Raw genomic sequence first — 12,501 nt, 5'->3', positions numbered from 1 at the left:
TGACATAGCTTACCTGCCCAAGTTCGAACGAGAAATTCGGAAGTAATCAATTCCATCGTATATTCATCGAAGATGAAAGTAGCTTGTTCATTTCAATGCTTGTGATTCTCTCGGGTGCCAGGAGATAAAGTTCTGTTACTCTTGCTTACCCCATACCACATGCGTATGCATGCATAAAGAGCGATTACTTCCCTTTGCTTATTGGATGTTGAATATCCTATTATTTCGCTAGTAGTAGCATGGAGCCACTAGCTTTGGAGGCAAATGTTAGTAATACTAGTGGCGTAACACTAACAAAGATTAGAAGTTCACCCAACAGCAAGAATAACAAGCAAGCCAAGTATGCAGGGCAACAACTGATAACAATGTTAATAATCATATACTAATTGTTTAAATGTTACTTAGTTGATCAGGTAACATGACCAGGAGAGGCCGACTGTTTTTAGCAATACTAGTGGCGTAACACTAACAAAGATTAGAAGTTCACCCAACAGCAAGAATAACAAGCAAGCCAAGTATGCAGGGCAACAACTGATAACAATGTTAATAATCATATACTAATTGTTTAAATGTTACTTAGTTGATCAGGTAACATGTCCGGGAGAGGCCGACCTCGTAGAGCAACCCAGGGGAAGAGACCGGCAAGGCTGCAGGAGGAGCTGCCTAGGCCGAGGGAGGCTGGGAACAAAAGACAGCGCCAAACAGGGGCCGCAGCTTCGTCTTCCCACGTGCCCAGCAGTGACAGTGACAGCCAGGGGGCCTGGTTTGAGGAGGCGGAGCACGCCAGCAGACAAGAACCTCAACAACAGCAAGGTACTGATGCGGGCTTCGTTAACAGGTTAAATTCCCTGGAGGAGGCGGCCAATCAGGCTAGACACGATTCAGAAGCCAGGATTAGGGCGTTAGAGCTGGCTTTAGCAAGTCAGTCTGCAAGTCAAAAGGGGCAAGCCTTAGACCCACTCTCCATCACGGTTCTCCCAGAGATTAGGGAAAGAATTGTCCTAAACAAATTTGTGGACCTGCACGTTTTGTCGGCAAAGTCATTCTTGGACAGGCCGGAGGAAAAGGCTTTAGCTTTTGTTCAGGATGAGCAAGGGCGGCTGGTCCCGAGGCTGGAAAAGCGAAGTAAGGGAGACCTCACAATCGACCAGTGGTCTTCCGCCTTCAACGTTTTGATGAGCGTATACCTAGTGCGACACCCCCAACAGCTTCAAGAGATGCTTGCTTACACGGAACTGATAAGGGGTGCAGCGAGGGACAACCCGGGTAACGGTTGGGTACTTTGTGACCAGCAATTCAGGTCCCGTCTGGAGGCTGACCCCACACGGCCCTGGGGGATGATTGACAATCAACTTTGGCTGCAGCTATTCTGCAAACCAGCTGTGTCGATTTCCCCTAGTAAGCACAGTCCAGCAATGGAGCGAAATAGCACCACGCAGGGCACAACAAGCCAGAGGGGAGTGTGTCGCTACCACAACAGACGGGGGGGGGGGGGGGGGGTGCCGGGGGGTGCCAAAGAGAAGCTTGCCAGTACGCTCACAAGTGTGTAGGCTGCAACTCAACATCTCATGGTCTCAGTGCCTGCACAAAGAAGATAGGACAGGGGCAAAGCGCTGAAAAGGGGGGATCAGGCTCTGGGCAGGCCTTTCACTTTAGTAACGGACAAAAGTAGCTGTGAGGCGGTTGACACCCCTCCAAGCCAGGGCTTAGATGGCTTAGCCACTTCGCCCATCTGCTTGGCGAAGTTAGTTCATACATTAGAACAGTACCCCAATCAAGCTGACGCTCAGGTTCTTAGGGAAGGTTTTAGCCAGGGTTTTAGGATACCATATCAGGGAGAAAGAAAGCCGAGGTTAGCAAAAAATCACGGTTCAGCACGTAGGCAGCCGCAAATAGTGCTGAAAAAATTGTTTGAGGAGATCAGGCTAGGTAGGGTAGCCGGACCGTTTTTGGTTCCACCCATGAAAGACTTGATTGTCTCCCCTGTGGGGTTGGTGGAAAAGTCAACGCCAGGCGAACACAGACTGATATTTGATCTTTCATACCCCCATGAGGATAGTTCTGTTAACGGAGGTATACCAGCTGAGCTATGCGCCGTGCAATACACAAGTTTTGATGCAGTAACATGTATGGTTAAAAAACTAGGCCAGGGCTCCCATTTGGTAAAATTGGATATCAAGTCTGCATTCAGACTCCTTCCTTTACACCCTTTAGATTTTGGATTGATGGGTATGCTGGTCGAAGGCATGTTCTTTGTTGACAAGGCGCTGCAATTTGGATGTTCTATCTCGTGCTCTCTTTTTGAGAAATTTAGTACTTTTTTAGAGTGGTGCGTGAAACAAGCAAGCTTCTCTTGTGATGTAATCCACTACTTGGATGATTTTTGTGGGGGTGGGGCTTCAAGCGAACAAGCTCAAGCAATGTTGGACAGTATGCTCTCAACTTTTTGCGATTTAGGAGTAGAGGGCCCCACCACATGTCTCAAGTTCTTAGGACTGATAGTCTGAATACTGTTGCCTTACAGGTTCGAATCCCACAAGATAAACTTATGGAACTTAAAAGACAGGTGTCAGAATTTTTGTGCAAGCATAAGGTAACATTGCGCCAGTTACAGTCCTTGATTGGAAAACTGAATTTTGCTTGTAGAGCAGTGGTCCCTGGTAGAGCCTTTTGTAGAAGACTGATTGACGCAACCAGAGGGGTAAAGAGGCCATTCCATCACATCCGAATCACTGCGGCCATGAGAGAAGATTTGAAGGTATGGAGCTCATTTTTGGAAACCCACAATGGCATCAGCATTATGTTAGAGGAGGTATGGGTGGACAGCTCCCACCTCAATCTCTTTACTGACGCAGCTGGAGGTATTGGTTTTGGAGCCTTTTTTGGTGGCCACTGGGCTTGTGGGTCCTGGCCAGCGGGGTGGCAGGAAAACGATCCGGACATCACCTTTAAGGAACTTTTCCCGATTGTTCTGGCCGTCCACCTCTGGGGAAAGGAACTAGAAAACCAAAAGGTCTTATTCCATTGCGATAACATGGCCGTTGTCCATATCATTAACCGGCAGACAACCCGCTCACCCCCATCAATGGGTCTGGTGAGAGCATTGGTGGGAGCTTGCCTTAGACATAACGTGCTGTGGAGAGCAAAGCACATTCCAGGAACCAAAAATGCGGTTGCTGATGCGCTTTCCCGTTTGCAGTTCCAACGATTCAGGGCCCTATGCCCTGGCGCCGACACCCAACTGGCAGAGATCCCCAGAGCCTTGCTGCAGCAACTTCAGCGGGAGTAAAGCGACTTGTGTCGGCCGCTTTTGCCCCAGCGACGCAGGCAGCATACAAGCAGGGCATACGCATGTTTGAAGAATTCCGATTCTCCCACGGCCTGGGGTCGGACTGGCCAGCTTCACCGCAACAAGTCGTGGGATTTGCCGCCCACCTGTCGCTAGCCGGAAAAGCGCACACCACCGCCCGCACTTACATCGTGGGTATTGGGGCTAAGCATAAGTTAAATGGATGGTCTGATCCCGCAGACAACTTCTTGTTGAAAAAACTACTTCAGGGTATGACCAAGCTGGATAGGCGCCAGGACCTGAGAAAGCCTATCACATTACAGAGGCTTAAGCAGCTAATTGGCATATTACCTGTGGTCTGTGCCAATGTTTTTGAGGAGAAGTTGTTCACTGCAGCGTATAGTGTCGCATTCTTTGGGTTCCTTCGCGTCAGCGAGGTTGTGGGTCAGGGTGACACCCTAAAAGGTGGTAGAGCTGGGAGCTGTTACGCAGACGTAGTGATGGGAAAGAACTTAAAGATCAGGATCAGGGGCTCTAAAACCGACCAAGCAATGAGAGGGGAGCAGGTATGCATGCGCCGGGCGGAGAGGCATCCGGAAGCCTGCCCAGTGTTGGCCATGCAGGCATATCTACAAGTCAGACCCAGCGGGTCAGGGCCGCTTTTCAAGCATTTTGATGGCGCGCCACTAAGCCGCTACCAGTTCCAGGCTCCCTCTCATTCCGCATCGGGGCAGCCACCACAGCAGCTATGAATGGCACTCCGGTGAGGCGCATAATGGCACTGGAGTCTCAGGCAGTGGAGAAGTATGTCCGCACTAACCAGGCTTGAGGAATGTCCTGGGCGGATTGGTTTACACCTCCGCCACAGGGAACGTGTTCTAGTCAGGTAAATAATGTTTCTTGTGGCCTGGGCGGATTGGTTTACACCTCCGCCACGGGGAATGTGTTCTAGTCAGGTAAATAACTGTTCTTGTGGCCTGGGCGGATTGGTTTACACCTCCGCCACAGGGAACGTGTTCTAGTCAGGTTGGTTGGTTGGTTGGTTTTTGGGGTTTAATGTCTCTTCAGCAGATGCTAGCTGCTATTCGAGACCGATGCAGTTAATTTCTTTTCCCTTCATATGGCAAGTTCTACGTTTCAGACTATTTACATTCAAATCTATCACTGTAAAAGAAGGTTCTAAAAATTAATAATTTTCACTTCTGGTACTTTAAATCTTGTAAAAAATCTTGATCTCTTTTAAAAAGTTAAAAATCTTGTCCGGGGGAACATCCCGGAATAAAACCTTCAGTGTTTCCGCATTGTAGTGTTTGTCTCGAAATTCTTGAACGTCTACACATTTTGTGAGAACATGTTCTAATGTCCATGGTTCGTCACATCCAAAACAGTATGGTGGATCTTCACCTTTCAGCAGATACGAATGTGTAATGTGACTGTGCCCAATGTGTAAGCGACAGAGAACTGTCTCTTCTTTCCTGTTGAGGCGACATTGGGGTAGGCTGTCCGACAGCTGGGGGACGATCTTATGAAGTTTATTTTCTTCACATTCGTCCCATTCACTCTGCCATAGGTACTTTATGTACATGTTGGTGCGAGTTCTGAAATCTGAATACTTTGTGTGTTTGTCAGTGATGAGTCTTTCTCTGGCTTCTTTAGCAGCTTGATCAGCTGCAGAGTTGCCTCTAATTCCAACATGGGATGGCACCCATGCAAACACAATCCTTTTGCCTTCTTCAATCAGAGATGCATGTAGCTCTTGGATTTCGACCAACAGTGGGTGATCTAGCTGAGTTCTCTTCACGGCGGTAAGAGCCGATAGGGAATCCGACAGAATCAGGAAGTCTTTCTTTTTTGACTGATATACCTGTTTCAGAGCTAGCTGTAAAGCTTTCAACTCTGCAGAAAATACAGAACTGTCATCCGGAAGACGGGCCGAAAAGGCCCTATCGAGTTTAGGACCAGTGACAGAAGCTGATGCCACTTTACTTTCAGCTTTGGACCCATCAGTGTATATTCGTTGATGGGAAGGAAACTCGGTACAGAACTGGCTAAAACACTGTTTAAAAATCAAATCATTTGTCTCTGACTTCTTTAACCTTGTCAGATCGAGTCGAACAACTGGATCTGGCAATGTCCATGGAGGTGTTTCTGTCCATCGATTTTCACTAACATGATCGAGTTTTATCTTTGATTCGGCCAGATGTGACTGAATCCGAGAAGACAGAGGTGCTCGATCATTTGGGTGACTTTCAAAAAATTCAGAGCATTGTGGTTGAAATACGCATTGGTAGGCTGGATTTGTAGGCATAGCTTTCAGTTTCAACACATAATTTAGGGTGAGTTTCAGGCGTCGCAGCCTCAGAGAGGGTTCTCTGGCCTCAACATATAAGGACTGTACTGGAGACGTCCTGAAAGCTCCCAGACAAAGACGTATACCCTGGTGGTGTATTGTGTCTAATAGCCTTAGGTTGGATTTTGCGGCTCCACCATAGACGACACAACCATAGTCCAACTTGGATCGGATTAAAGCACGGTAAAGTCTGAGTAGGACTGTGCGGTCAGCACCCCAGTCCGTATGAGAAACCACTTTCAATACATCCAGAGCTTTCAGACATGATGTTCTCAGATACTGGATATGTTTAAGGAATGTTAGTCGACGGTCAAAGGTCAGTCCTAGGAATTTAAATTCTTCAACAACCTTGACAGGATTACCATTCAGGACCAGAGAGGGTTCTGGCATGGCTCCCCTTTGTTTGCAAAGATGCATACAGACAGTTTTGCTGGTGGAAAATTTGAAACCGTTCTCTGTTACCCATTTTTGCACCTTGTCGATACATAATTGAAGCTGCCTTTCCACTCTATGTAGGGATTTACCACGCACACAAAGTGCAAAGTCATCAACAAACAAGGATGACTCGGATCCTTTCAGTACTGCCTTTACTATGTTATTGATTTTGATGTTGAACAACATGGGTGATAGAATGCTTCCTTGAGGAACACCCATCTCTTGTTGACAGAACTCTGATAGGTTGGGACCGACCCGTACTGTAAACAATCGATTACTTAAAAATCCTTCCACAAAAACAGGGAGACGTCCACGAAAACCCATTTCATGCAAATCAGCTAAAATACCGTGTTTCCAGGTCGTGTCGTAAGCCTTCTCGAGGTCAAAAAATATAGCTAGTACATGTTCAGATCTCGCAAAGGCCTCTCGAACGAAGGACTCAAAACGTACCAAATGATCAGTGGTGCTGTGTCCCTTTCGGAAGCCACATTGCACATCACTTAAGAGGTTTTGTTTTTCTAGGTACCACACCATCCTAGCATTGACCACCCTTTCCATGGTTTTGCACATACAGCTGGTCAATGCTACCGGACGGTAATTGCTGGGGTTTGTATGATCTTTACCTGGTTTTGGAATGGGGACAATCATCGCTTCTTGCCATGAAGGTGGAAAGGATCCACTCTCCCATATGTGGTTAAAAACCTTCAGCAAGACCAGAAGACAACTTTCTGGTAGGTGTGTGAGGAACTGATAATGTATTCCGTCCAGCCCCGTTGCTGAGTTGTTGCATTTTTGTAAGGCTTGTTTGAGTTCAGTTATACTGAACAACTTGTTGTAGTTCTCCTCATTCTGAGATGAGAAGTTTATGGGTTTACGTTCTTGGGTGGCTTTGATTTTTTGAAAATCTGTGCAGTAATTTTCTGTTGATGAGTTTTTTTCCATTGTTGAAGCCAGAACGTTTGCTACTTCATTCTTTTGGGTTATAAGGGATCCATTTACCACAAGGTGGTTAATTGATGCAGATCCTTTTTTACCTTTGATTTTACGAATAGCATTCCAAACTTTACTTGATGATACCTTAGAGTTTAAGTTTGAGCAAAAAGACCTCCAGGAGGTTCTTTTAGAATGTTTTATGACAGTGCGACTCTTAGCGCGAAATCTGAAGAAAGTCAACTTCTTGCTAAGGGTCGGGCATCTGTAGAACCTGTGTAGACTTCTCTTTCGCTCAGATCGGGCTTCTTGGCATTCTTGATTAAACCATGGCACTTTAATGCGGTTGTTTGAAGATGTTTTTGGGATGTACTCAGTGGCAATGTCTTGTAGAGTGTTTGTAAAAATAGATGATGGGTCGTCACTTCCATCAAAGACAGTGTCTTCTGTGAGTTGGACAGAACATTCGGCAGTAAAAGACAGCCAGTTTGCCTTGTTCAGGTTCCATCTCTGGGGGGAAGCTTCTTCCAATCCATCTATTTGAGACATCAAGATAGGGAAATGATCGCTACCACATGTGTCATCATAGACTTTAAATTCAAAGTCTAGAACAAGAGAGGTGTCGCAAATAACTAGATCTAGTATGGACTTGCATCCTGTTGCTGGATGGAGATAGGTTGGTACTCCATCGTTTAAAACGCATAGATTACGATTGTCTAAAAAATCTTCTAGAATTCGTCCTCTCGTACTTAGAGAGTTGCTGCCCCATAAAGGGGAATGAGCGTTAAAATCTCCCATTAAAACAAAGGGAGCTGGGAGCTGATCAATAAGATTTTCAAGATCGTGCTTCGTGTAACATTTTGATGGTGACAGATATACACTGCAGAGAGTGATGGTTTTATCTAATGTCACTCGTGCTGCGACGGCTTGAATGTTTGTACATAGGTTGATCTCACTACAAAGTACACTTTTCTTAATCAAAAGAGCAACTCCCCCAGACGTGTTATTGTCTGAATGGTTTCTAAAAACATTGTATCCAGATACATTAAAATCTTTGTTTGGTTTCAGCATTGTTTCCTGTAATGCTGTAGCAACAGGATGAAATTTGTGTAAAAGTAGACATAATTCTTCATAGTTAGCTTGGACCCCTCTACAATTCCATTGAATAAAATTGGCTATGTTTGTTTAGTTTTAAGAATTTTCTGCCTCCATACCCTCTTCGTCGGATAAACTCCCAAAATGATTGTATAGTGTGATGGGATTTTTCTCCATTTTTGGGGTGCGAGGCGATCTTTGGGGCAGAGTAACTTTTCCCTTGTCCGGAGGTGTTCGTGGTGTGGATTGAGTGAGGTCCACTACCTCCACAACCTCGACGGCCCCCTTCCTGTGAGTTGCCCTGTGAACGGGCTTCTGGGTTGGGGTGGTGAAGCGAACCTCACCAGGAGACCCCATAGGGTCCTCAATTGGGGTGGTGAAGCGAACCTCACCAGGAGCCCCCACAGGGTCTCCAGTTGGGGCGGTGAAGCAAACCTCACCAGGAGACCCCATAGAGTCTCCAGTGGGGATAGCCCCACCTGTGCTTTCATCTGTCTGTGTACAAATACTTTTGTTTCTTGTGGGCTCTGTCCTTTTCAACATAGACGGGCCTGCCTGGACACCCACAGACCTATATGAAATACTGGTCTGGGTGGGACTGTTGACTTTGTTGCAGGTCTTTGACTGACTGCTGCCGCAAAACTTTTCTGGAAGGAAAAAACATTCGTTTTTTCAACCTCCTTCCTGGCGTCTGAGAAAGACATCTTTTTCTCCGTTTTTGTTTTTTGAATGGCCTGTTCAAACTTGTATTTTGGACATTCTCTGGAGGACGGGGAATGGTTTCCCTTACAGTTTGTGCAGGTGGGTGGTGATGTGCAGGGACCTTCGTGAGGATCTCCGCCACACCTCTCGCACACTGCCTTCTGTTTACATCCAGCCTTTGAATGTCCAAATCTTTGGCATTGGAAACATCTCATTGGTGATGGGATATACAGAGTCACTCTTATTTGAACAAATCCCACTTTGATTTTCTCAGGGATGGTTGGGGTACAAAAAGTGACGAAAAGGGTGTTGGTGGGTACTCTGATATCGCCCTTCCTGATCAACACCCGGTACACATCAATGACACCTTGATCCTTTAGACCTTCTTTTATTTCAGCCTCACTGAGGCCCTCCAGCTCTCGGCATCGGATGACTCCTTTGCTGGTGTTCAGGCCTCTGTGAGGACTGACCTTGACCGGTCTATCAACAAATTTCTGACCATTCAGACGGAGAAGACCATCTGATGCCTTTTTTGAAGGACATTCAATCAGTAGAGAACCATTACGAAGTCTCTTAATGTTGTCTATCGTTGATGATACTCCTGCAATAACCTTCTGTATCGCAAAAGGCGAAAGTTTGGAGATGGGCTGTGCCTCATCTGCTGTCTCAACAACAATGAAACGGGGCCAGGCCTCGCTGATGTTGTTCTTTGTTGCTCTGACTCGGACTTCATCGTCAGAGTCAGAGTCAACACAGTATCTTCGTTTGTTTCCGTTTCGGGTGCTTGAAAAAAAAGAAGAAAAAGAAGAGGTGGCCATGTTTGGGGCCTTTATCTTCGTCGCATCTGATCCCCACCCACCACGGAGCCCAACAAGGGGACGCTTAGGTGGAGCGGTTATCCAACTCCAGAGCGCCAAGGATACAGATGGATATACGCAGCGATAAGAGGAAACATATGGTATCTATCTGTAATAGGAGATTTAACTCTTTCCAAGCGGAAACGGGTTAGGTAACAACTTGGCATAATGTTCGTCAACTCTTTCCAAGCGGAAACGGATTAGGTAACAACTTGGCATAGTGTTTGTCCCGACTACCGCCGCCCCCTCCTACCGCCGCTTGCTCCTTTAGCCAAAGGTCCGATGCAATATGCTCAAGACATATACCCAGACTTGACCAGCCGATTGATTGAAGCGGGTAAGCCTTTTTCAACCTCCTGTCTTAGATAAAGACTGGGCCAAAATGATGTGTTGGCGCTACAAAGTCGCAACTAAGTAAACCCCTCAATCATCAGGTCACCAGCCCAAACCGGTACAGGTCGCAGCGCACGGCAAACACGCTGGGTCTTAAGAAGACCACAGAGAAATAAGGATGTGGAAAAGAAGACTTTTGGGAAGTGAAATAAAGGTGACGGATCCAGTCAGGTAGAAATAAGACAAGAAAGGAATTAGAAAACTGCAGGGAATAGTAGGGAGAGTTTTTTGGAAGGAAATATAGGTGAAAGGACTGGTAAGGCAGAAATAAGACAAAAGAAGAGAAGTAAAGGGGTGGGGTAGCTTAGTGGAAACACTCCCGCCGCGTGAAGGCGACCCCATGGGAGCTTCTAGTCAGGTAAATAATGTTTCTTGTGGCCTGGGCGGATTGGTTTACACCTCCGCCACGGGGAATGTGTTCTAGTCAGGTAAATAACTGTTCTTGTGGCCTGGGCGGATTGGTTTACACCTCCACCACAGGGAATGTGTTCTAGTCAGGTAAGCAATTTTTCTCGTGGCTTTGGCGGATTGGTTTACACCTCCGCCACAGGGAATGTGTTCTAGTCAGGTAAATAATTTTGCATGTGGCCTGGGCGGATTGGTTTACACCTCCGCCGCAGGACATGTGTTCTAGTCAGGTAAATAATTTTGCATGTGGCCTGGGCGGATTGGCTTACACCTCCGCCACAGGGAATGCGTGTTCTAGTCAGGGGTAAATGTTTTTGCTTGAGGGCCAGGGCGCTTGTGGCCCGGGCGGATTGGTTTACACCTCCGCAACAGGGAAGGCTTTCTGGCGACAACAGTAGTTGGGTAGTGAATCGACTTTCATATACATTAAAGGAGGTCCTTAAAAATGTTTCATATAAGTTTCAGGAATCATGTTGGTGGGCTCCAGCCTAATCACCAGGCTGCAACAACACCTGGACAGGTCGCGGCAAGACCTGCGATCACCATTGCCGGTACTGCTCGCGGGGCAGCCAGGCCTTGGGTTTCCCCAGGCCCACAACAAGCTGCTCAGCACCATCCGAGGAACCCCACCGCACTACCTGGTCCTGCATGTGGGCGCGAACGACATCGCCCGGGTGGACCAAAAACAGTGGCTACAGGAGCTTGATGAACTTGTTTGTTTCATCAGGGCGTATTATCCGGCGGCGATATTGGTGTGGTCGGACATGCTACCCCGCTTGGCATGGCGACATGCCCACACCCTGCAAGGCGCGGAAAACTTGCGCCGAAGGCTCAATCGGAGGGCCAGGGGCCGAATCCTGAAGGAGACAGCAAAGTCATATACCACCAGAACATTGGCATGGACTGCCTCCTCCCTGATGGTGTCCACCTCAACCATAGGGGAAACGAACTCTTCAAAGAAAACTTAGAGCAGCAACTTGATAACATTGTCTTAAATTAGACGTTAGAAGTGCCTAGTATACGGATTGGCGGAGATAAGCATGGTAAAGGGGGACACTGCATTCGGCTGTATTTTGGTAAATTGTTACCGGACTTACGCAGGGTCCACAGGTGAGCCCAAGCGAACCACGGGATGTGGCAAGCGTAACCATGGGATATCCCGTGGCCGGTTCGGGACCCTGCTCCCTCCAGATCTGAGGCCTGGGGCTGGTAGCAAAGCCCCGCAAAACAGCAGCATGGGTGCCAGAAAGCAAGCACATGGTAATGGTTTCACACCCCGACCATGCTGACTCAGGGGCAAATGAAGGTTTGCAGTGGATCTCAGACCCGTTGTTGCCAGTTAAACCAGGCCCAGCTTTTGGAGGGATGGAATTTTACAATAAAGCAGTTACCCCCCCTTAGCCATGCTTATCTTCCGCCAATCCGTGCCCATTTTATGCCAAAACCTTTACCTATATTGATTTATCAGTCCAGTAAAATTGAACTTGACTGATCATAAGGCTTGTGTTTCATTGATTATCTCCCTTTAGCATGATGGGGGATATTTGTTTAGCATGGTTGTTAGTCTTGTCATAAAACTTTCAAAACTTTGGATTGTACCTTGGATTGTACTGATCTTGTCTGGATAAAAAAATAAATCTTTTATGATTTAAGAATGTTTGTGTTACAAGCTGTTAATCTATTATTTAGATTTTAAAAGTTAGTTCTAGCGTTAAAAGGCCTGATTGTAGATAAGACGGTCCAGCAAAATAAATTCTTTCAAAATGTCTCGCTCTCGACAGAAAGCAGCCAGAATGTTCCCGTTCAAATCCAAAGGTGTTTGTACTGTGTGTAAAAGCCTAACTGTATATGTGATGGTTTATGGGAGGTGTACTGTGCCTTTAACAACATATGCATTGCACTTAAGAGGGGTTCTCTTATTTGTTCACAGCATGTCATCAAAAAAAGTACCAAAGAGGAACATTGTCCCAACTGTGCTGGAACCTCGTCCACAGAAACATCAGCAAGAGCATCACTGAAGCTCTCCGATGGTAAACACGTGA

General features: G+C 46.7%; 1 protein-coding gene across 1 annotated transcript; it reads left to right on the top strand.

The window, feature by feature from the left end:
• The first annotated feature begins 273 nt into the window (after positions 1–273).
• Positions 274–12,227, top strand: LOC138946695 (uncharacterized). Its single transcript, XM_070318106.1, has 2 exons — positions 274–813; positions 10,919–12,227. Exons 1-2 carry the CDS (start codon positions 594–596, stop codon positions 11,425–11,427), a joined length of 729 nt encoding a protein of 242 aa, XP_070174207.1. The 5' UTR covers positions 274–593; the 3' UTR covers positions 11,428–12,227.
• The last annotated feature ends 274 nt before the right edge of the window (positions 12,228–12,501 follow it).

Source organism: Littorina saxatilis, linkage group LG14 (assembly GCF_037325665.1).
Source record: "Littorina saxatilis isolate snail1 linkage group LG14, US_GU_Lsax_2.0, whole genome shotgun sequence".
Classification (NCBI taxonomy): Eukaryota; Metazoa; Mollusca; class Gastropoda; order Littorinimorpha; family Littorinidae; genus Littorina; species Littorina saxatilis.
Note: the sequence above shows the minus strand (reverse complement) of the source record. Positions and strands in the feature narration are given on the sequence as shown.

What these genes read in the sequence shown, in the direction of transcription:
- LOC138946695 (XM_070318106.1), top strand. Translation starts at nt 594, where the DNA reads ATGTCCGGGAGAGGCCGACCTCGTAGAGCAACCCAGGGGAAGAGACCG. An exon ending in AGAACCTCAACAACAGCAAG is followed by an intron (nt 814 to 10,918) that starts GTACTGATGCGG and finishes GTTTCATATAAG; the next exon opens with TTTCAGGAATCATGTTGGTG.